Source organism: Mustela putorius, unplaced genomic scaffold, assembly GCF_011764305.1.
Source record: "Mustela putorius furo isolate JIRA1106 unplaced genomic scaffold, ASM1176430v1.1 tig00000127_pilon_pilon_pilon, whole genome shotgun sequence".
Classification (NCBI taxonomy): Eukaryota; Metazoa; Chordata; class Mammalia; order Carnivora; family Mustelidae; genus Mustela; species Mustela putorius.
In genome coordinates, this window is record NW_025421288.1 from 17012846 (window position 1) to 17034918 (window position 22073).

Sequence of the window (22073 nt, forward strand, 5' to 3'; positions counted from 1 at the left end):
AGGCAGGCCGGGAGCGCGCGAGGCAGGCCGGGAGCGCCCGGGCGGCCGCGGCGCACGCCGGTCGTCAGGGTAACGGCGCCTGCGCCGCGAGAGAAGATCGCTCCGGGGTTTGTGCCCGGCTTCCCGCGCAGACCGCCGAGCCGTTCCGCGGTACGAGGGCCTGGGGCCGGCCCGGCCTCCGACCGGCTTTGCGGCCTCGGCCCTGGTGACGCGCAGGCTCTCATCTCGATGGGGACCGCGGTGACAGCAGCGTCTGAACCGTGGCTCGCGAGGACGGACTGAGAATGCCGTGAGCGACCGGAGCAAGTGCTCGCAGAGTTCGCCTCCCCGTCCCGGCTGAACCGGGTGGGGAAGTGGGAGAGGCGAGGGCTGGCGCCTGGGCCCGTCTCCGGGGCGAGAGGCGGGACCCCAAGGGGCTGGGACGCCGCCCCCGCCTGGCGTCCCTCCACCTGGGCTGGACTCGCGGCCCTTGGGGACAAGGTCGCGAACGCGCGGCGGCGGAGCGTGGACATGGCCTGGTGGGCTCGGCCTGCGCTTTCCGCCTCCAGAGCCTGGGGCCCGGCAGGTGAGGGGCCTCTCGGCGCGGCAGGGCGGCCGCAGGGGTGCGTCGGCGCGGGCGGGGCCGGGGGAGGCGAGCGCTCAGGCGCCCGCGCTGCTGGGGCTGAGCAGCGAGCGGGGTTCGGTCGAGGCGGGCGCCGGGGTCCGGTGTTCTCCGTGCGTGGTCGCGGGACTCTGCAGAACCGGGAAACGCGGGCCCCGGTTCACGCAGCTCAGAGGACAGTCCAGAGGTCAGCGGCGCCGCGGGTTCTCGGCTCTCCTCTGCACGTTTCGGGCGGGTGCGGGCGGCACTCGTGGGTCCTGTGGACAGTCGCTGCTGCCACGCAAGTGTCAGAACGTACGTGCCTCCGCGGTCGTCCATGCGGACCTGCAGCATTCCCGTTTTCATGCGAGCCCCCCCATCACCCCAGCAAGCGCCCCCCCGACCCTGCCTCGCCGTCCCGGAAACGGCTCGAGTCGGGGGGAGGGACCTGTCGCCCCGGTCCCGGAGGAGCAGGTCTAGATGCCCCCGGGGCTTCGCGGTGGTTGGCCGTTCGGACCCCTGCCGCCGCCGGTTTCCGCGGGGCACTGCGGGTCCCCGCGCCGACTTCCGGGTTGGGCGCGAGCTCCAGGATTCCGTTCTACCGACGCTTCCTAAGGTGCGTACTCGCTCTGTCCTGGAGACCCTTTGTGATCCGGTCATGGCCGGTCACGCTGAGGGACGCTGTCCGGACTCCCTTGGGGCCAACGCCTGGGTCGAAAGGTGTGTGGGTTTCCATCGGCCTCGACAAAGACGGTGCCGTTCGCACTTCGCTAGCGTGTGTTCCTACCCTTCTCGGCAGTAATTGCACATTTGGGGATCTTTGCTGTTAACTTTAAAAATAAAATTAATTTGCCAAGAAAATGGGTGTGTTCAGGAGTAGCAGAAAATGCAACCCAAGACAAGAAAGCTCTGGCAAAACCACAGACCGGTTCGGTAAACAGAAGTGCCCTTAGGAGGAAGGGGAGGGGGGCTTGGAGGGCCGTGGGAAGCGCTACGTCCTTCGGGACGAACCGGGACCTGGAAGTATGCTGGCTTCTCGTTGGCTGTGCCGCGCCCCCCTCGGCCGGGCTCTGCTCTCATTGGCAGAGCTGTGACTGGCTCTCATTGGCTGGGCTATGGCTGACTCCTTGCCTAGGCTCGGCTCTCATTGGCTGAGGTGTGCTGTCACTGGCTGGGCTTTGCCCTCATTGGCTGGGCGGTCCGGAGGGACGCTGCGGCTTCTTCCCGCGGGGAAGGCGGAGGGCTGCGAGGAGGACGTGGCGGGCGGGAGAGCGCCCCCTGCCGGCCTCCGCTGCGCGTCGGCGAGGTCGCCCCCACTCGGTCTCCCGGCCCAGGCGTTGGACACGGGACTGTCTCAGGGCCCGCCGTTGTTAAGAAACGAAGTGTCCCTGAGGGATTATAATAACCGACTTGATGCCGCCTCGCACAGGTACGGAGAGTGTTGTTGAGGAGCTTAATAGATCCGAGGGCTGTTCCTTCATTCCCGAAAATTCCTTCTTGACTGCGCTGACCCGGGTCCCGGCGCATGCGGACTCCGGCCGCCTGAGGACAGCGCCCGAAAGACCCCGGCCCCTGACACGGCCCGGTGGGGACGGACCCCGGCCCCTGACCCGGCCCCGGTGGGGACGGACCCGGCCCCTGACACGGCCCGGTGGGGACGGACCCGGCCCCTGACACGGCCCCGGTGGGGACGGCCCCGGCCCCTGACACGGCCCCGGTGGGGACGGACCCCGGCCCCTGACACGCCCCGGTGGGGACGGCCCCGGCCCCTGACACGGCCCCGCTGAGACCGCAGTCCGGCTGTGCCCCGTGCTGCTGCCGACCCGCTGACAATCGGGGGCCCCACAACCCCCCTCCTCCGGGTCCATTCATTTGCGCGAGCGGCTCACAGCACGGGGGAGACCCGCTGACCGAGTCGATGACGGGCTTCGTCCGCAGGATGCTCGAGGAACGGAGTGAACCGCCAGACCCAGAGATGCAGGGGGAGGTCGGCAAGGGTCCCTGGTCCCTTGTGCCTCACGGAGCTTGGGGCGCAGGGGCCCGGCATGTGGTTCACCGACCGGGGGGCCCTCTGAGCCCCCCTCCTCTTGAGTTCTCCGGAGACTCCGACCCTCTAATCACAGTCGGTCTGCCCGGCAGCCAGCCCCCACCCTTAGGGCCTTCCCGAGGTCCCCTCCTGGACATGACCCAGATGTGGTGGGGAGGGGCTGGTTACGCGGAACAGGACACCCACTTCACCTTCGTGGCTGTGAGGGGAGTTCGGGAACTGAGGACTGAGACCGACCGACCATGGTAACAAAAGACGTGCCCTTTGCTCTTAGGAATTCCGAGGGTTTGAGGATGAAGAGCAAAAACATTATAAATCACAATATCACAACTTCCCTTTAATTCCTTTTGTGTTTCTCATAATGACTTGCATGTAGGAGGAGCTCAGTAAACGTTGGGCAGAGATCGCAGGGGAAGAGTCGCTCTAGGTGCTGAGGGACACGGCGCCGTTCCCCGCTGTGGGGACAGCCCGAGCATCTCTTCTCTTCCTGACCGTCTGGCCAGTTTTCACTGGAAAACTTCCTTTGGAGACTTACCACATCACACTCAGAAGAACTGCTTGACGGGTGCTTTTACACAAGTGTCTGATGCAGCAGAACCCCTTCAGGGTTGTGGGCATCTCCGCAGGAGTGTGGGCATGAGGGGGAAGCACTGTGCTCCCTGCTGTGTGGATTTCCTGTGCTTTCTGCTGGGAAGGGTCGTCTTGAGCAAGGCTGTAAGAATCACTTCTTGGTCTGGCGTTAGCTGCTGCGGCTCAGGATGGCAGAGTGACTTGATGAGACCAACAGTGACCTAGGGCTCTGAGTCTCCTTTGGGGCCGTCGGCCCTGCACATACACCTTCCTTTGTCTTGTTCCTCTTTCTTTTGTACATACCTTTCAGAAATCTCTTCTTTTGAAAAGCCAAGGCGATGCCCATGTGGTGGGAGAGGCAACAACACAAGCAAGTAGGCCGGGAGCAGCAGGCAAGGGCCTGACCCCTGGGTGCGGTGTGCGAGGTGGCGTGCAGGGTCGCCGCGGGGAGGGAGGGGCCGTCAGCCTGCCTAAAAGGAGCAGGGAATCAAACGAGCGCAAAGTGATTGTTCACTGGGGTTCGCCGGTGGCTTCACGAAGGAGGTGGCATCACGAAGTCCTGGCCTTGACTGTGGGAGAGCTGGACATGCCGAGGTGGAGCAAGGTCTTTAAGGCAGAGGAAGCTGGGGTCGGACATACACAAGAGCCAGGCAGTCCTTTTGCTTGGCTGAAAGCAGGGTTATATAAGAGGGCAGGGTGGGGCTTGAAATTGTCACTGGGGTGGGACACGCTGTGCTGGGATGGGGAGCAGAGAGCTTCTGGGGACCCTCACTGCCCGTGTGTCCCGTGGGGGTGTCGGTGCAGAGAGTGGGCAGTGTTGGTTTGGAAGGAGCGAAAGAAAGCAGAAGACAGAGTCATCCCTCTAGAAGATTCGTGCTCCCGAGTTGTTCGAATATGTATGACGACGTGCTTTTAGGATGATGCTCATTTCTTGCCTAAACCACAAATGAGTAGAGGAAGTGCTCCCCGTCTCCTGTTTTTACGTCTGTATTCATTTAGATCCATCACTCATGTGAGGAAGGTTCTGACTTCTTTTGTTGAATCTCTTTTCCCGTCAGGGTGGAGGAGTTTCTATACTGAAGTCAAAGACGTCCTGGGGGAGGGTCATCAAGGGCCTTCTCCTGGAAGAACGGACATGGTGGCCACCAGTCTCTGGGGTGTGAGAATGGTGCCCGGCGCAGTGGGGCTGGTGGTCCTGAACCCTGGGTGAGTTGCCAGCATGATGCCAGGAGATGAGGCAGTTGTGCAGCCTGGTTAGATGTTGCACAGGGGCCCCAGCAGCAGATCAGTGAACCTAGGTAGCATTCCCAGGCCCACAGGAGGTGAGGCTCTGTTGCCCTGCCTCCCACGGCTGCGGACTCACTTGCAGGGGATGCTGTGGGCTTCGTGTTACTCGCGCTGCTTTTGTTTCTTCCTGTTGCTTTCCTGGGTGTTGGGTCCTTTTCTAAGTCCTGAGGCTCTGCTGAAGCTCGTGACTTGTACGTTGTGTCTCACTTTTTTCCCGATGGAAGATCATCCTGCAACCCTAGCACTCAGCCGTGGGAGTGTCTCGGCTCCTGGCTTCTGGGGGTGACTCGAGAAGCCTTCCAGTGTTTCTCAGAGAGCCCGAGCTGAGTCTACCCACTGCCTTGTCTTTTTTTTTTTTTTTTAAATTATCTATTTATTTGAGAGAGAGTGAGAAAAAGAGCACAAGCAGGAAGAAGGGCAGAGAGAGAGAAGCAGACTCCCGGCTGAGCAGGGAGTCCCATGTGGCGCCCAATCCCAGGACCCAGAGATAGTGGCATGAACCTCAGGCAGACACCCACTGACTGAGCGCCGCCGAGGGCCCCAGTCCCCAACCCACTACCTTGTCTCGGTTGTGGGATTCCTTCGGCTGCTTCATAGTACCAGCGGTGGTGAACATTGAAGACCAAGTTTCTACAGCAGTGTGGAGCCTTAGCGGTCAGGGCGCGAGTGTTTCTGGAATGGTCTCCAGAACCCGCTTTTTCTCCTGATTGTTTTTGGTGTAAAGTCTGAGACATTTGGCTTTCTTTAAGTGTCACTGCCCGTCTGTCACACCCAGGTGTGCGAAGTGTATGCCTCTGCAGAGAGCACACCCAGAACCCCACACAGCTCCCACACCTCTGGTGCGGACCCTGTTCTCTTCACACTCGCCCTGGACAACAGAATTAAGAGACCATACATTCCTTGTTTGCCCAATTCCAACTGACTTCAATTTTTTGCTCCCAAATAAGTTGTGATTTCTGAGTTGCGAGTCCTTTCTCTTGTAGTCCAGTAGTCCTCCGTGATGAGAAGCGTGGCCATCTGGGGGGAGGAGAGGGAAGTGTATCATCGGTCTCAGTGGTGGGGGTGGCGGGAGGGCTGGCACGAGCTTACCTGTCCCTAGTCACCCGGCCACTCTCTTCTGTTAGCATTGCAGGTGGAAGAAGACCCATATCTTTTTCCGCTGGTGCCTCGAGCGTCTTTGGAAGAGGAGGCAGCAGTAGGAAGGAGAAGCTATCTCTGCAGGACATAGCAGAGCTGATCCAAGCCAGAGCCTGCCAGAGGGTGGTGGTCATGGTGGGTGCCGGCATCAGTACGCCCAGCGGCATTCCGGACTTCAGGTGCCCTGCCGCGCCGGCTCTTCCCTGGGCACCTGGGCTGCCTCCTGGCCCCACCCTCCTGCTCTGGGCTCAGAGCGTCTTGCTCCTTTTTGCAGGTCTCCCAGGAGCGGCCTCTACAGTAACCTGCAGCAGTACGACCTCCCATACCCCGAGGCCATTTTCGAGCTCGCTTTCTTCTCTCACAACCCCAAGCCCTTTTTCACTTTGGCCAAGGAGCTGTACCTCAGGAACTACAGGCCCAACATCATACACTACTTCCTCCGACTGCTGCACGACAAGGGCCTCCTTCTGCGGCTCTACACACAGAACATCGATGGGCTGGAGAGAGGTGAGCCCTCTGCCTGTCTCCACCTGGTCACATGCTTCCAGGCAGTGCTTACCCTGTCCTCTGATTTCAAGCCCACTAGTTACGCCTTTGTCCCTGACAAAAAGTCCCCCGTGTGTTTAAGAGTCACTGTGGAGGGACGCCTGGGTGGCTCAGTTCGTTAGGCGGCTGCCTTCGGCTCAGGTCATGATCCTAGCGTCCTGGGATCGAGTCCCACATCGGTCTCCTTGTTCTGTAGGGAGCCTGCTTCTCCCCCTGCCACTCTGTCTGCCTGTGCGCTCGCGCGCGCTCTCTCTCTCTCTCTGACAAAAAAATAAAATCTTTTAAAAATAAATAAATTAATTAATTAAAAAAAAAGTCACTGTGGAGATCTCACTAGTGGACCCGATGTCCTGGCCTACTGGCTAGGCTGTGAGTTTTGGAAAGAGTTAAAGTTGATATTGGGAGCTTCTAGTTCAGCTAATCTGATATAATGATTTCTTTTTCAAGAAATTAATTATGAACTTTTTCGAGCACATACAAGTGGAGGACTGTGGTGAGCCCTCAAGCCCTCGACACAGCCGGTCCTTCCTTTGTCTGTGTCTTGCCGCCCCGCCACCTCTCAGCCCCAGTTATGTTGAAGTGCGTCTGTCCGTGATGTCATGAACTTAACCTGTAAACAACCTGTAAGTACTTCACTGGGTATCCGGAGAAGGTAAAGACCTTTAAAACATAACTCTGATGTCACGGTCACAAAGAGATGACCACTACTCCCTTAGTGTTATCAGACTGTTTGTATAGTGATGTCCTGCCTGCCCCGGTAGCAGCCCTGACCAGTGACTCACGGATGGTCCTGACGCTGACTGTGCGTCGCGAGAGGCACTGGCTGAGCCTTTCTCTCATGGCAGTGGCGCTGACGGGTGCTGCGAGCCAGCAGCGGCTCGGCTGGGCCGCAGACACCCGGTGGTTTGAAAACCGGAGTGGCCTGGACTGCACTTAGCAGCCACGAACACCCATGGGGATGACCTCTCCTTCTGGAGCTGCGGCAGGACAGGCCTTGTGGGAAGGTGGGAGCGTGTGGCCGTGGGCTTTCGCATGTGGAGATTTAGGACAGTAATGGGGACAGTAGGAAGCCACCGCAGCTGGGACTGTCTGCCCGTCACAGCTCCAAAGCTGACCGTGGGAACAGGTAACTGTCATAATAAGGTACCTCTGTTTTTCTACAGCTTTTCCCCCTTGTTAGTACAGTATTTATTTGTCTTCCCTCTGTCAAACCCTGAGCCAACCACTTTCCCCAGGCTGCCTGGGGAGGGTTAGGAAAAGGAACATACAGGGCAGACAGGACGCGGGACAAAAACCTATGGGAGGTGGAGGCGGCTCCTTCACATGGCGAAGAGGATGAGAAAGGCCGCTGTCCCTCTGAGAGGGCAAAGCCCAGAACGATGCGGGAGAAGAGCTCTTGCTTCAGAGGAGGCTTCCTAGCCCAGCCAGGGATGAGGCTTCTGAGAGCCGGAGGCGCCTACCGCGGGAGCCTCAGCCAGTGTGCGGAGGTCCCGTGAGACCGTGTGGTTCAGAAGCTGCGGGGGGACGGAGGGAGGTCAGGGTTGTGGCGCTGCGTCTGAGGCTCTTCTCTGTCAGCGTCCCTGGGGGGGGTTAGTGCCGACGCAGTCAGCAGTGGGCTCCACAGCTGGCAGGCGCTCCTGGCCAGGAAGAGGCTGGGGACGACCTCGGCATAGGATGAGTGGCTGCGGCAGGAGAGCTGCTCCCGGTGCAGAGAAGACAGACGGGCCGGGTGGGGTGGGGTGGGTGGTGCTCTACAGGTTTTATATTTTTTTGAAACATACGGTCTTCATTTCGTTTTTTTGTTTTGTTTTATTTTGTTTTGTTTTTTTAAAGATTTTATTTATTTATTTGACAGAGAGAAATTACAAGTACGCTGAGAGGCAGGCAGAGAGAGAGAGAGAGAAGGAAGCAGGCTCCCTGCTGAGCAGAGAGCCCGATGTGGGACTCGATCCCAGGACCCTGAGATCATGACCTGAGCCGAAGGCAGCGGCTTAACCCACTGAGCCACCCAGGCGCCCCTGTTTTGTTTTGTTTTTAATTTTAAGATTTAGTTATTGGAGAGAGAGTGAGAGCCTGCGCACCTGTGCCCGTGGGGGGAGGAGCAGAGGGAGAGGGAGAGAGAGCATCTCCAGCAGACCCTCCTCTGAGAGTGGGGCCTGCCTGCCTCGGGGCTCGATCCTAGGACCCTGAGACCAAGACCTGAGCCGAAATCAAGAGTCAGATGCTCAGTGACTGAGCCATCCAGACACCCCTATATAGCTTTTTCACTTTTCCTTAGTGTCTGGAGAGTAGAAAGTGTTTTCCTAGGTATCAGATGCAATCTTATCTGCACTTAGATCAAACCTGTCGACAGGCTTTGTTTAACCATGGTTTGGCTCCACCTGGGAGCCCTCATCGGTGCGCTTACTCCGCTCAGGGGGACATTATCTTCAGGGGGTGGAGGCGGCGATCCCAGGCTTGCACTGAGAGCTGGGACTCCGGCAAGGGCCTCCTGGCTGAGAGCTCACCCCTGGAGCTGGCGGCTCTTAGCTGTGGTTTGAATTTCAGTGTCTGGCATCCCTGCCTCGAAGCTGGTTGAAGCTCATGGATCCTTTGCCTCTGCCACGTGCACTGTCTGCCGAAGGCCCTCTCCGGGGAAGGACATTTGGGTGAGTTATCCTGCAGCCCCTTCTCTCTCTCCTGCACTTCGTGGTGGGAGTGACGGGAAAAGTGGCATTTTATAAGCATCATCTTGGAAGAACAACAGTAATGGTGTGAAACGTTTTTCTTTATTTTTAAATTGGAAAAGTAATACACACTTGTAAAACATTAAGAAACGTGGAGGGGAGGGGCGCCTGGGTGGCTCAGTCGGTTAAAGCCTCTGTTTTCGGCTCAGGTCATGATCCCAGGGTCCTGGGATCGAGCCCCGCATCGGGCTCTCTGCTTGGCAGTGAGCCTGCTTCCTCCTCTCTCTCTGCCTGCCTCTCTGCCTACTTGTGATCTCTGTCTGTCAAATAAATAAATAAATCTTAAAAAAAAAAAAAAAAAGGAACGTGGAGGGGAAAACGTATCTCTCTTCAACCTCTTCCTATAGCCCACTTGTAACGGTTTGATGTATAAGGCTCCAAGCCTTAAAAAAAAAAATGCCAAACATACTTGGCCGTATCAGTGTACCTACACCATAGAGTGACTATACTGTTTTTAGTAATAGGATTACTAAGAATTTTAAAAATTTATTTATTTGAGAGAGAGAAGGAGAGAGCACGAGTGGGTCGGGCAGAGGGAGAGAGAACCCTAAGCAGACCCGCCCTGAGGGCAGAGCCCAGTGTGGGGCTGGATCCCATAACCCTGAGATGATGACCCGAGCTGAAACCTAGAGTCAGAGACTTAACTGACTGAGGCATGCAGGTCCCCCAGTAATAGGATTGTTAAGTTTAATATTCTACAAACTGCTTTGTTACAGAACAAAATTGTATGGATGTCTTGTGTCAGTAAGTACAGGTCTGCTTGCTGTTTTTAGTGACTTATATTAAATTTAGCCCTTTACCTTCTGTGGGGTATTTTTTGATGTTTGTGATTTTTGCTATTAGGAACAATGCATCCATGACACTTGTGCTTGGATCCTGTGTCTGTCTGGGGGTAGTTCTGTAGGATGGGTTTCTTCAGGCAGAACAGGATAGACTGGAAAATCTTAAATAAAGATGAAACTCTGAAATATTGCTGAGGTATAGGACCCTGTCTCTTATTTTTTAATGAGGTCAGATTCACAGAACTGTCAGATTAGCATCTGACAGTGCAGCGTTTGTTGGCACTTGATACGTTCCCAGCGTTGGGCCACCACTGCCTCTCTCTGATTCCAGAACATTTTCATCACCGCAGAGGAAAGCTCTGTACTCCCAACCAGTCAACCCTCCCAATAAGCCCTGGTGAACACTGGCCCTTCTCCAGAAGTTCCGACCTGGAGTCATATGCGTGCAGCCTTTTCAGTCCCATTTTCTTCGCTGGGTCAGATGCCTTTAAGATGCCTCCATGTCTTTTGGTGGCTTCGCAGACCACTTCTTCTGAGTGCTGAATAATATTCCCTTGTCTGGATGGACGACAGTTATCTGTTCATCTACCGGAGGGCATCTTGGCTGCTTCTGTGTTTTGGCAGTTATGAACAAAGGTGCTGTAAACCTCCCCACGCAGGCTTTTGTGTGGATGTGAGTTTTCGGCTCTTTTGGGAAATACCAAGTGAGAGCGTGTTTAGTGCCTTCTGACGTGGCTCCCCCACTTTGCATTTCTGCCGGCAGCGAGTGGGAGCTGCGTTTGGTGTTGTCCGTGTTTTAGACTTTGGCCGTGGTGGTAGGTGGATGGGGGTCCTGTTTGCTCTCGTGTACAGTTCCATGAGGACATGCTATGTGGAGAAGCTTTTTAGATGCTTGTTTGCTGTCTGTACATCTTCACTGGTGAGCTGTCTATTTGGGTCTTTGGCTGATTTTTTAATTCAGTTGTTCATTTTCTTATTGTGGAGTTTTAAGAACTTTTTTTGTATTATGGATAATTGTCCTTTATCAGATGTCTTTTGTAAATATTGTCTTCCCACTTTCTTGCACTGTCTTTCACAAAGCAGGGTTTTTAATTTTAATGAGGTCTAACATACTGTTCTTCCATGAATTGTGCCTTTGTTTTTACCTCTGAAGAGTCATTGCCACCTCCTGCCCTGGCCCTTTGTAATAGCATCAAGGGCTGGGGGTCGGGGGCTGGTTGTTTAGGGACCGAATTTGCTGGAGGTGAAAATTGAGAGTGGTCGTGGTCTTTCTTTTAGGTGAGTCATCTAGGATGCCCACGAGCTGGTTTTCCAAGTTAACTAAGTCCGGAGTGGACAAGGGTTCCCATGAGATGATGGTTCGGCTCATTAGTAATTGAGTTAAAGGCTACCTGGGTGGATTTAGCATCGAGAGGAAGAATTTTCTTTGAGGACAACGTGGAGTCGCTCGTGATGGTCATGAACAGGTTCATTGGGCTTCTCTGAGCAAGCCTGAGTCTGTTCCAGTCAGCAGGCTCAGAAAAGGGTCCTGTAATTGCTCGATGTTGCTTGCAGCCCTCTCGGGAGCTCCCGGGTACGATCCCAAATCTGCCCCCCATTGGTGGAGGGCAGGGACAGACTGAGGAGGCGACCACTCCAGGTTCGTAGGTGTCCATTCTAGTCATCAAGGGAACTGACATACAGGGCTTGTCCCAGGCAGCAGCGGGACGGATCCCCACATCTAACTCCAAATCTTGAAAAGTTCATGAAGAGGCCGTAAGTGGGCTCAGCCCTGTCTACTCTGCACGTGTTCTCAACACCACACCACATCCCCTTCTCAAGGCTGTGTCCTTGGAGCAGCCTCTGCGGGGGGTGGGGCGGGGACACACAAAGGGAACCCAGGGTCCGAGGATGCGGGAACGGAGTGAGGAGCTTCCAAGTGCTGGGGTCCAGGTCACAGGTCAACTGGGGGGTCACACCTCTTTGATGACCTTCCCCAACATCTGGAGATTTCCAGCGAGTGTTCTGGTACTTTGCCCAAACTCAGGCATCTGTTTCTCTAAATCCCTTTCAGGGTGCTCCCATTGGGCTGGTTTTATCCAGCGTTTGGCCTGACCCTCTCCGGCAAGCATATGGACCCATCGACATAAATCTGAGAAATCAGATCAGTAAGTTTGAGCGACCGTGTTACGTTCTTCAGCAAATTCTGGGGGTCCTCAGTCACTTTAGGACACTCTTGTAATATGGCTCGGAATTCAGCCTTGGTCCAGGCAACACGAGCAACTTGGTGTTCACCTGGGCCCCAGCAGAGTGAACTTCAGAAGCGGCAGGTGTGGACAGGTTCAGGAGACGGAGGAGGCAGGTGGGGAGAGGTCTGGAGGTAAAGGGAGGCTCAGCAGAGGGTTAGAATGAGCGGTGGGTAGCAGGGAGGTGGGGACTGTGCCGAGGGAAGAGGAAAACGGCTCCAGAGGCGGGACCTGAGCGCACGACCTGCCGGAGACAAAGGAGACGGGGAGGCCGGGCTCAGAGGCGACGCTGACTTCTTTCAGTTGTTTGCCTCTTTGGAAAATGCTGTTTCTAAGTTAACGAACCAAAGTGGGGAGCAAACTTTGAACCCTGAAGTGTTTGGAAGCCTCAAGGTACCAACTAAAATAACATGGCTGTCCGACTCAGCTGTGAGAAGAGTGAATTTGGGGAGATGGCGCGTTCCCCATCACGGCCATCGAAGTTGTAAATTACTTTTGGTGGAGTCCGTCCATTGAGTTAAGAATGCACGTGAGGAGGGACCACAGTTTTGAAACCTAGAGCAAGCTGGGGCCCCAGAAGTGTGGGAGTGTGGGGGCGGTGGTGCTCTCGAAGCGTTTGATCCCCGGGACCCCCTCTCCGAGAGGCTTTTCCCTAGAGGGAAGAGAAAACTTTCCAAACAGTACCGTTTGGGTAGGAGCAGCCTGGCTCTAGGAAGGCGTCAGACCCAAGATCAAGCAAGGACTCCGAGAAAGGACAAGGCCGTCCTAAGGTCTCGGATAACGCCTGGAGAGCTCAAAACACAGCCCAGGAGAGAGCTCACCCTCGACCCCAGGCTCGGTGGGAGAGCTGCGAGCCTGACTGGGTCTGTGGGGCCTGGCACCTGTTCGCTCGTGGCCTCGGAACTGCCGGGGCAGCACCTGCATCCCACTTCTGACACCAAGTCATGTTTTCCTTAAAAGCAAAACTGCCTTCAGCAAAATGGACTGTTCGGGAACAGTAGAAAAATGCAGTTTGGGACAAGCAAGCTACAGCAAAACTAGGCAAGTCCAAGAAAACAAAGGAGAGGAACATTTGATGGAAAGGAGGGAGGGAGTTGGGAGGGGCTGGAGAAGCAGTTCAGGGGAAAGATGGTGTCTTGCTAGCTGTCACTGGAATGGTTGATTTGTTGTAGACGGTGGTACACATCTTCCCCTGTTGGGACCTGCCTTGATGGTTCTTTGCTGTTGAGGGTTCTTCTATTGGGTCTGTAATTCACAATTCTTCATGTGATTGGTGGTGAGTAGTAGGGTTCCTTCCAGCCTCCTGAATCCAGATTAGCAAGGTCTCCTTTTATTAAGTTTCATAACGTCTAGCACCATTTGTTGAAGAGATGAGATTTGTTCCTTTGTCAAAGATCAGTTGACTGTGCAGGTCTACTTTTAGGCTGTTGTGTCCCACTGGTATTTTTACCTGTTCTTAGAGTCATGCCACAGTCCTGAGTCCTGTAGCTTTTTATACTAAGTCTTTTTTTTTTTTTTTTTCCAAAGATTGTCAGACAGAGATCACAAGTAGACAGAGAGGCAGGCAGAGAGAGAGAGAGGAAAGGAAACAGGCTCCCTGCTGAGCAGATAGCCTGATGCGGGGCTTGATCCCAGGACCCTGGGATCATGGCCTGAGCTCTTCGCAGAGGCTTTAACTCACTGAGTCACCCAGGTGCCCCTTTATACTAAGTCTTGACGTCTTCTCCGTCATTCTGTGTGTTGGGTATTCTGGTCTTTCCTTATAAACTTAGGATCAGTCTGTCACTGTCTGTTCTTTGCACCTTTGTAACCTCTCCTCTCTGTCTTTGGAGTTTTGCACTTTTACTGTGGTCTATCTCCTTGTGGATTTCCTTTTGTATACTTATTCTGCTGTAAATTTGTAGGGCTTTCTGAATCTGTGGCTTGAGACCTTGCATCATTGCTGGAAAGACCCATTGGCCATTGCCTCTCCCACTCCCTCTCCTTCCTTGTGGAACTTAAACTCCCACGAGACCTTCTCAGGCTCCCACCCGTGACTTTTATGTGTGTTCTGGCTTTCTTCTCTATGCTGCATTGTGAATAATGTCTTTTGATCTGTTTTCCAGTTTATCAACCTTCTATTCTGTTGTTCAGAGTAAAGCTCTTCCATTGAGTGCTAATTCTTCTTTCTTTTTGTTTGTTTGTTTGGAATAGATTTAATGAGATGCAAAACCTCAATCAGCAGTAATCTCATTTCCAGGTCTGAATTACTGGCCCCATTTTTTTCTTCTAAATTTTTATTTAAAAACTAGTTAGTTAATGTAGTGTAGTAGTGGTTTTAGGGGTACAATATAGTGATTCATCATCTACCTACAGTACCCAGTGCTGATCACAAGTGCCTTCCTAATTTTTGGTACTTTTTATTACTGGAAGTTCTCTTTGGTTCTTTTTCAAATCCACTACATTATTTTTTATAGTTTTCTATCCCCATCAGATGCTTCAAAGCTGTCTTATTTTGTTTTAAAGCACTGAACACAATTTCTCCTTAATCTGTATCTGAAGTCTTTGAGTAGACTCTCTTTGGTTGGCTGTCTCTGCTGGTTCTGGCTGGGCTCAGCTTGCTAAGCTGAGGCCAGGAAGTTTTGTCTTAGGAAACTGGAGTCCTCTTTCTTGGGCTCTCTCCTCTGAAACCCAGCCCAGCACATCAACGCAGTCATCTTAGGGTGTAGTGATGGTTTGTGTCCACCTTCCCATGGCCTGCAGGGAAGTGGTCTGTCGTAATGGTCCTTAGAGCTTCAGCCTGAATGTCTGCCAGGCCTAGAACGATGTCATGATTGCTTTAGCTAAAGCTGGGGACAAATTTTATATCACCTTTCACATTGAATTATGCCTAGTGGTGGTTACATGCCTGTAGAGTACCTCCTGAGGGCTGTGTCATCTACTCAGTATTTCATTGGCATCTGAACGGCTCTAACTGCCCCAGGTGCACAGCTTCGTGTGACACTTGCGGCATGTCCTGTGCCTTCAGGACCTGCTCTCAAGTACTCCACCCGGCCCCCAGTTTTAGGGTGCTCTGTGAATCAAAATGGGCAAAATGTCAGTAAATGCCAAAGCTGGGCTCATTATTCAGTTGTTGTGAATGTTTGAAAATTTCTTAGTAAAGGCAATCTTTTTTTTTTCAGTCTTTACTTAAGTCCTAGTTATGTTACATACACTGTTGTGTTCGTTTCAGGTGTACAGTTGAGTGACTCACACATCCATATGTCCCCCGGTGCTCGTCACCACAGTGCCCTCCTCTGTCCCCATCCCCCAATCAGCCCGTCCTGTGCCCCCTCCCCTCCAGTCGCCAAGAGTTTGTTCTCATATTGTTAGTTAAGAGTGTTTCTTGAGGGGCGCCTGGGTGGCTCAGTGGGTTAAGGCCTCTGCCTTCGGCTCAGGTCATGGTCTCAGGGTCCTGGGATCGAGCCCCGCATCGGGCTCTCTGCTCAGCAGGGAGCCTGCTTCCTTCTCTCTCTCTGCCTGCCTCTCTGCCTGCTTGTGATCTCTGTCTGCCAAATAAATAAATAAAATTTAAAAAAAAAAAGAGTGTTTCTTGGTTTGCCTCTCTCTCTCTCATTCTGTTTCCCTCAATATTAAGAACCAACTCTTTTTTTTTTTTTTTAAGATTTTATTTAGGGGGCCTGGGTGGCTCAGTGGGTTAAGCCTCTGCCTTCAGCTCGGGTCATGATCCCAGGGTTCTGGGATGAAGCCCCACATTGGGCTCTCTGCTCAGCGGGGAGCCTGCTTCCTCCTCTCTCTCTGCCTACCTGTGATCTCTGTCTGTCAAATAAATAAAATCTTTTAAAAAAGATTTTATTTATTTATTTGACAGACAGAGATCACAGGTAGGCAGAGAGGTAAAGGGGCGGTGGGGGGGGAAGGAGGCTCCCCGCTGAGCAGAGAGCCCAGTGCAGGACTCGATCCCAGGACCCTGGGATCATGACCTGAGCCAAAGGCAGACACTTAACCCACTGAGCCACCCAGGCAACCCGAGAGAGCCAGCTTTTAAAGTGTGTTGTGACATCGTCTTCGGCCCATTTTCTGTGTCTGTCACACAGGCTGACGTGTCCGTGGACAGGATTCCCCGCTGCCCGGTCTGCACTGGCGTCGTGAAACCCGACATCGTGTTCTTTGGGGAGGCACTTCCCCAGAGGTTCCTGCTGCATGTGGTTGATTTCCCTATGGCGGATCTGCTGCTCATCCTTGGGACCTCCTTGGAGGTTTGTCAGCAGGTCCAGAGGTGGACTGAAGTGTGTGTGTGTGTGTGTGTGTGCGCGAGGTGGGGGGAGGCTGGAAGGATAGGGCCCGGGGGGGGCAGCTGGGGGTGGCCCCAGGTGCTCTCGGAGCCTTCTGGCACCCTGACTTGGGAAGGTGAGGAAGCAGAGGTGTTCCTGGCCTAGGGAGCGGCAGTCTGGGCGGAATGGGGACGAGGGAGGACACTCAGCTTTGGGGTTGCTGTCCGTGTGGGTGGGGCACCGTGTGTGAGCAGAAGGGAGGGATGGGGCAGGACAGACATTCCAGGCCATATCGCAGAGGCCGATTTTGTGCTAGAAGCATTGATGGGCTTGAACGGGTTGAACTGGGGACATGGCTGGTGCCCTGCAGTGTCCCAGAGACTGTTGGGGGTGGGGCTTGAAGCAAGATGTCCAGGAGGCTGGTGCTCACGAAGTCAGAGCTATGGGCACATTCAGACCACGTGACTATGAGAGAGGGCAAGCAGAAGGTCTTGGGGACAGGAGAGGGAGTGGTTTGGCTCTGTCTGTGGGTGCTCAGGCCATTGGTTGGTAAGGAGGTATGTGAGTGGGGTGCCGAACTCAGTTCTGCACGTGTGTGTGAGGTGCCTGGGACACACCGTGGACACATTCCAGAAGCTGCTCTCCATCTGGACCTGAAGCTCAGGACTTTGTGAAGGACGTTACAAGAGCAATAAATGAGCCTCTTCACCGAGCTCTGCCTGACTGGATGTTGGCACCACAGGGCACCAGGGCCAGGAAGGCCTGTGCTCAGAGCTCCCGCCAGCCCAGAGGCCTCGAGCCCAGTGCATTTCTTCAGCAGATGTGCCTGCTGTGGGCCAGCCCCGTGCTAGGGCTTTGGACGGACACAGTAGGACGTCGCAAGCAAGGGACGGTGTTAGGTGGCAGTGTGACAGGAGAAATGACAAGTGGGACAGAAGGCTGGGGAGGGTTGTGAACTGCGTGTAATACCAGTGTGGTTGGTTCATGTGGCCGTGTCGGGAAGGTGAGCCTGGAGCTGAGGCCAGAAGGAGACGTGGCCACATGGAGTGAGTGATCGGAAGGCAGTAGGGACAAGGTCTGACCTCCTGACCCCGCGGGTGCTGTGGTGGGCAGAGTTGGCAGAGACCCCACAGGTGGCAGTCCGGGCGGTGATGGCGGCTGGCCAGGGACACTGCGGAAGGTGTCAGAGCCCAGGTGTGTGAAGGAGTGGTGAGTGGGGGAGCGTGGACACCCGCAGGGCTCCAGGGTTGTGACCTGAATGAGACCGCAAGAACAGAGCTGCTTTCCTGAGAGTGAGAAGCCACATGGGCAGGTTGGGGGAACTTGGCCCCAGACACACTGACTCGAGTGCTGTGTCAGACCTGCGATGCCCATACTGGGCCTGGATGGAAGGGGGAGCTTTGTGGGGGCAGAGGGGCCGGGGGCAGTAGTAGTTAGTGGTGGGTGGTGCGGAGTCTGGCCGCCGCCCTGTGCTGGCCACCAGCAGCAGACACTGGGACCGCCAGTCCTCTGTTTTTTAAGTGAAATGAAAATAGCCTTTTTCTCTGGTTATAAAAGTACCGTATGCTCCCACATTATACAGACATAGGGGGTGAAGTAGAGGGTCCCTCCAGGCGGTTTGCTTGTCCTCACAGGCTTCTCTGCTGCCCAGATGTGGGCTCTCAGCAGAGGCAGGGACACTGTGCGCAGAGACCTCCTTGGTCAGGTGCGGGTATGCCGTCCCCGCTGGGACCCCCCGAGCAGAGTTCTTGTCTGTGGGCACCAGGGAGTCTGCGGTGTTGCTCAGACTTTATCTCCTGTGCCGTGTGAAAGAAACAGTAACACACTTGATTACAGACCAGCCCTCTGGGTCCCACTGAGGGGGACGCGCGTCAACCATAAGGTGATTTCTGAAATCTGAAATAGTCTGAACTCTGGAACACATCTGGCCCCGAGAGTTTTAAGATGAGGGATGATGGCTGTATAATTTATTTAAGGAACGTTCTATCGATGGACAGCAGGAACGAATAGCGTAAGGATTTTATATTCAGAATAAGAGTGTAGTGAGTGGTTGTGTGGACACGTGTTTGCACATGCATGTGAGCGCCTCCTCTGTTAATATTGAGAAGTTACTTTCCAAAAAGATACACTGAGACCAGCCGTGTAGGAGTGGCCATTTCCCACATCCTCAGCAACACCAAACATTAGCTGTCTTGAATTGTTTTTTTTTAAATCTATCTTTAAGGTTTTCTCCATCGGATTGGTTAGAAATAAATGTGTGTGTGAGAGAGGAGGAAACAGAGAAGGGAGGGCGGGCGGGCTAACCTTTCTGTCGTCAAGAGTGACGTTGGTCTTTTCGTGCCAACCACTGTGTTTTCTTTGGGTTACATATTTATGCCTCTTGCTCATTTTTCATTGGGCTGTTTTCTTAGTCTGTTTATAAATTAGCATTTAAAGCCATAAATTATATAAAGTGTTTATAAATTAGTTTAGCAATTAGAAATATAAACTGTCACATGTTGTTAGTATGTTTGCAGTTTATGGTAATGAGGTTTAAAAATTATTTTTCTACATCATATTTTTTTTTAAAGATTTTATTTATTTGTTTGACAGACAGAAATCACAAGCAGACAGAGAGGCAGGCAGAGAGAGAGGAGGAAGCAGGCTCCCTGCTGAGCAGAGAGCCCGATGTGGGGCTCGATCCCAGGACCCTGAGATCATGACCTGAGCCGAAGGAAGAGGCTTTAACCCATTGAGCCAACCAGGCGCCCCTCTACATCATATTTTTATGTAGATAATAATGTGGTACTTGGCATTATCTGACTTATCAGGCCTAAAAAGTTCTCTCCCTTTACTTATGAAACCTAAATTCCCGTGAAGAACTGTTCTGTGTACATTTAAATCACTCATTTGAAATGTTTTCCGCGAAAGCAGGAGTTGAGTATGTCCCCACCAGGTAATGGGCTAGTGTCCACGCCGTCTATCTCATGTTTCTTGTGTTATCACTCGTGAGTGGAAACTTCATTGGGAGCTGGATGAAGAAGCCCAGAGGTACTAAGTTAGGAGTCCCTGGAGGTCTGGATGGTGGAGACTGTGGAGAGGTGGAGCCCCCTGAGGGCCCAGGCCTTTGCTCCCAGGGAGCGGGAGCGGACGGGCGAGATGCTGCTGGGAGGAGACGGTGTGTGATGGGGCAGGACAGGTAAGAGTGGGTACAGGTCCTGGAGCCCAGATGCACCTGGGCAGGGGGACCTGTGGAGGCCAGAACGTGCGGGAAGCAGAAAGACATGGACCAGGGAGGCACAAGAAGGGAGGAACCCAGGCACTGAGACCGAGCAGACCGCATGACTGGAAGAAGTGGAACAGTGGTGTGTGTTCACTGTGTCCAAGGCCTCACGTCAGTCTGAGCTGCCCTTTCAAAGGCTCAGGCTGTGGCATGCGGTATCCTGGGGGGCTTGGAGGGTGGGCGCTGTGCTCCTCACATTTGGGCAATTTTTCAGGTAGAACCTTTTGCCAGCTTGTCTGAGGCCGTGCGGAGCTCGGTGCCCCGGCTGCTCATCAACCGGGACTTGGTGGGGCCCTTCGCCTGGCGTCCTCGTGGCACGGATGTGGTCCAGCTGGGGGATGTGGTTCAAGGCGTGGAAAGGCTGGTGGAGCTTCTGGGCTGGACGGAAGAGTTGCAGGAGCTTGTCCAGCAGGAGACGGACAAGGTACAGACTGTCAAGCAGGGTCCTCTGAAGAAGGGCTGTCTTCCTCACTGCCCAGGGGTCTGGGTCCACCTGATTTGGAGATCTGGCTGGCTGAAAAGGGACAGAAAGAGCGGATATTGGCTATTACTCCTGTCCCGGCCACTGTCTGGGGCCTTCTGTGTGCTTATGGATTGGGTGTTGTGACTCAGCATCACCCGGTGGAGATGAAGATAGTCGCGGAGCTGCGACTTGGTCCAGGCAGCCTAGGCGGCTCTCACTGCAGCCTTTTGTCCCCTGAATAAAGCAGCACCAGGCTCAGGTGCGGTTCTGAGATGAGCTTTGAGGAGCAGAACTTGTGTGCTGGTATGGGACAAAGCCCCACCTCGGGATGCTTTCAGGAGGTGGTCAGCCCGAGGTCTGCTGGCCTGGGACGACCTCCTGAGGGTAAAAAGCCAAAGACCCCTGATGCTCTCGAGGTGTCAAACCTGTTCAAAGTGAAGTTTCCTTTGAGAATCAGTTAAGCATGTGTGGCCCTAGCGTGAGTGCCTGTTGTCTAAAGGAGGCAGCATCGAGTACCTCAAGTCCAGTTGTCTCCAGAAGGATCATGTGACGCGGCCCTGGGGCTGAGGTCTTGGCAAAGCCTTGCCCTTCAGCTGCGAGTGCCTCAGGACTCAGGGCTGTTGGGTGGGGACTGACCAAAGCCCCCAGCCTCTGGCTGCAGCCTGGTTTCTTACCATGTTGAACCAAAGAAAGAAGAATTTGAGGCTTACTGAGGCCAGGAGGCTTTGTGCTATTTCCACACATCTTAGACATTGTGACCACTGGTTTTTCTGGCCCTCCCTTCCAGAATTTGGCTCTAATGGCTAAGATGTAGGCTGATATCACTCCTTATCTCATTGTAAATGTCAAAGTTCCAGGGCTGGGTAATTGTGGAAGTAGACAAGGCAGGTAGCACAGAAGCCTGTACTTGGCACATCAAAAGAAGAGGCGGTAAGTGGCTTGGTCAGATCACCTGGCAGCTTCTTGGATCTGACATCCTTTTTCCATACAAGACTGAGTCATGTGACACCCCCCCCCCCCGGGGATTTTTGGAAGCAGTCCTACAGGATTTGACCTGTGTGATTTTACAGTCTTAAGGAAATTTATGTAAGGTGGGTTCTGGTGTTAGGGGTTTACGTATATAATGAAAGAGCTGCTACCCAGAAGTAAATGTTGAGGGAGGAGCTGCAGTTTGTCCTGGGGTCACCTTCCCCAATAGTGCCCGTTTCTGAGCATTGAGCTTCAGCACATCTCACCTGGCTGGCCACCTGGATTCACCCTGCTGGCTTCGTGTTACTTGAGCTCAACAGCACCATCGGCAGAGGCAGAAATATTTTGTTTTATGAGATGGTTTGAACCCAGGTCCTGAGGTCTGTGGGTCTGATTTCCTTCCTCCTCTGTTCCAGCTTCATGGACAGGACAGATAGAGTGATGGCGGGTCCCCCTCCCCTTCTGGGACCGGAAATGGTTCCAAGGAGTCCCTGCCCACCTCTGAGCAAAGAGTCTTGGCTGAACCAGAACCTGCTGCCTAAGGAAGAGGGTGAGGCTGACTGGGTCCTGAGCTCTGTGCCAGTGGGTCATGTCGTGCTCCGGCTGTGGGACACCCCAGTTGCGGGCGCCAAGCTGTCCAGCGCTTTTCTGTGGTTTGACTCTTCAGTCTGCTGAAGCTCTTGATGCTGAAAAAAAGCTTTCTCCTGACACTGACCCTCTGGAACCCCAGCGGACCAACAGGACGCCCAGACCGGACCTGCTCTGTGTCTGGGTCTCCGTCTGAAGGGCAGGCTCAGTATCTCTCCCCTTAGACTGTCTGGGGCAGAGGGGCCACAGCCATTCCTAAGGTGTGGTCCTGGGTCCCACGTAATAGAATCGAGTCCTGTAGCACGCTGGCCTCCTTAGTAGAGTTATTGTTAGCTGGAGAAACTTTGTGCATTTCTGGCATGAAATAAACTCTTTGGTCTCCTCAAAGGAATGCAGGTGTTAATGATGTGAAAGGGGACCTTGGGCAAGCATGGACATTCCCCACAATGGAATAACCCAAGGATGGAGAACACGCCCCTGGCTCCACCCTGGAGAGGGGCCTAGTGCTGTTTCCCATGGAGCCCCAGCACCCCTCACCACCACACCCCCTCCACTCCACCCTGATGCCATTCGCCTCAGCCTCCCCCCCAAGAAACTCTTCTGCTCTGGCAGCTAACCAGCACCCCAGTCCCCACTCT

The 22073-nt window shown here is 54.1% G+C and overlaps 1 protein-coding gene across 4 annotated transcripts; it reads left to right on the forward strand.

The window, feature by feature from the left end:
• Nucleotides 1-20: 20 nt before the first annotated feature.
• On the forward strand, nt 21-21822 carry SIRT3 (sirtuin 3). 4 transcript variants are annotated; one of them, XM_013050289.2, is made up of 8 exons: nt 24-565; nt 4256-4403; nt 5609-5800; nt 5896-6128; nt 8715-8815; nt 15977-16138; nt 19630-19839; nt 21264-21822. In XM_013050289.2, exons 1-8 carry the CDS (start codon nt 511-513, stop codon nt 21282-21284), a joined length of 1122 nt encoding a protein of 373 aa, XP_012905743.1. In that variant the 5' UTR covers nt 24-510; the 3' UTR covers nt 21285-21822. The 4 variants fall into 4 exon arrangements, with proteins under 4 accessions (XP_044923256.1, XP_044923250.1, XP_012905743.1 ...); XM_013050290.2 differs by lacking the exon at nt 24-565 and adding an exon at nt 594-2009; XM_045067321.1 differs by lacking the exon at nt 19630-19839 and having other exon boundaries at nt 21-565.
• The last annotated feature ends 251 nt before the right edge of the window (nt 21823-22073 follow it).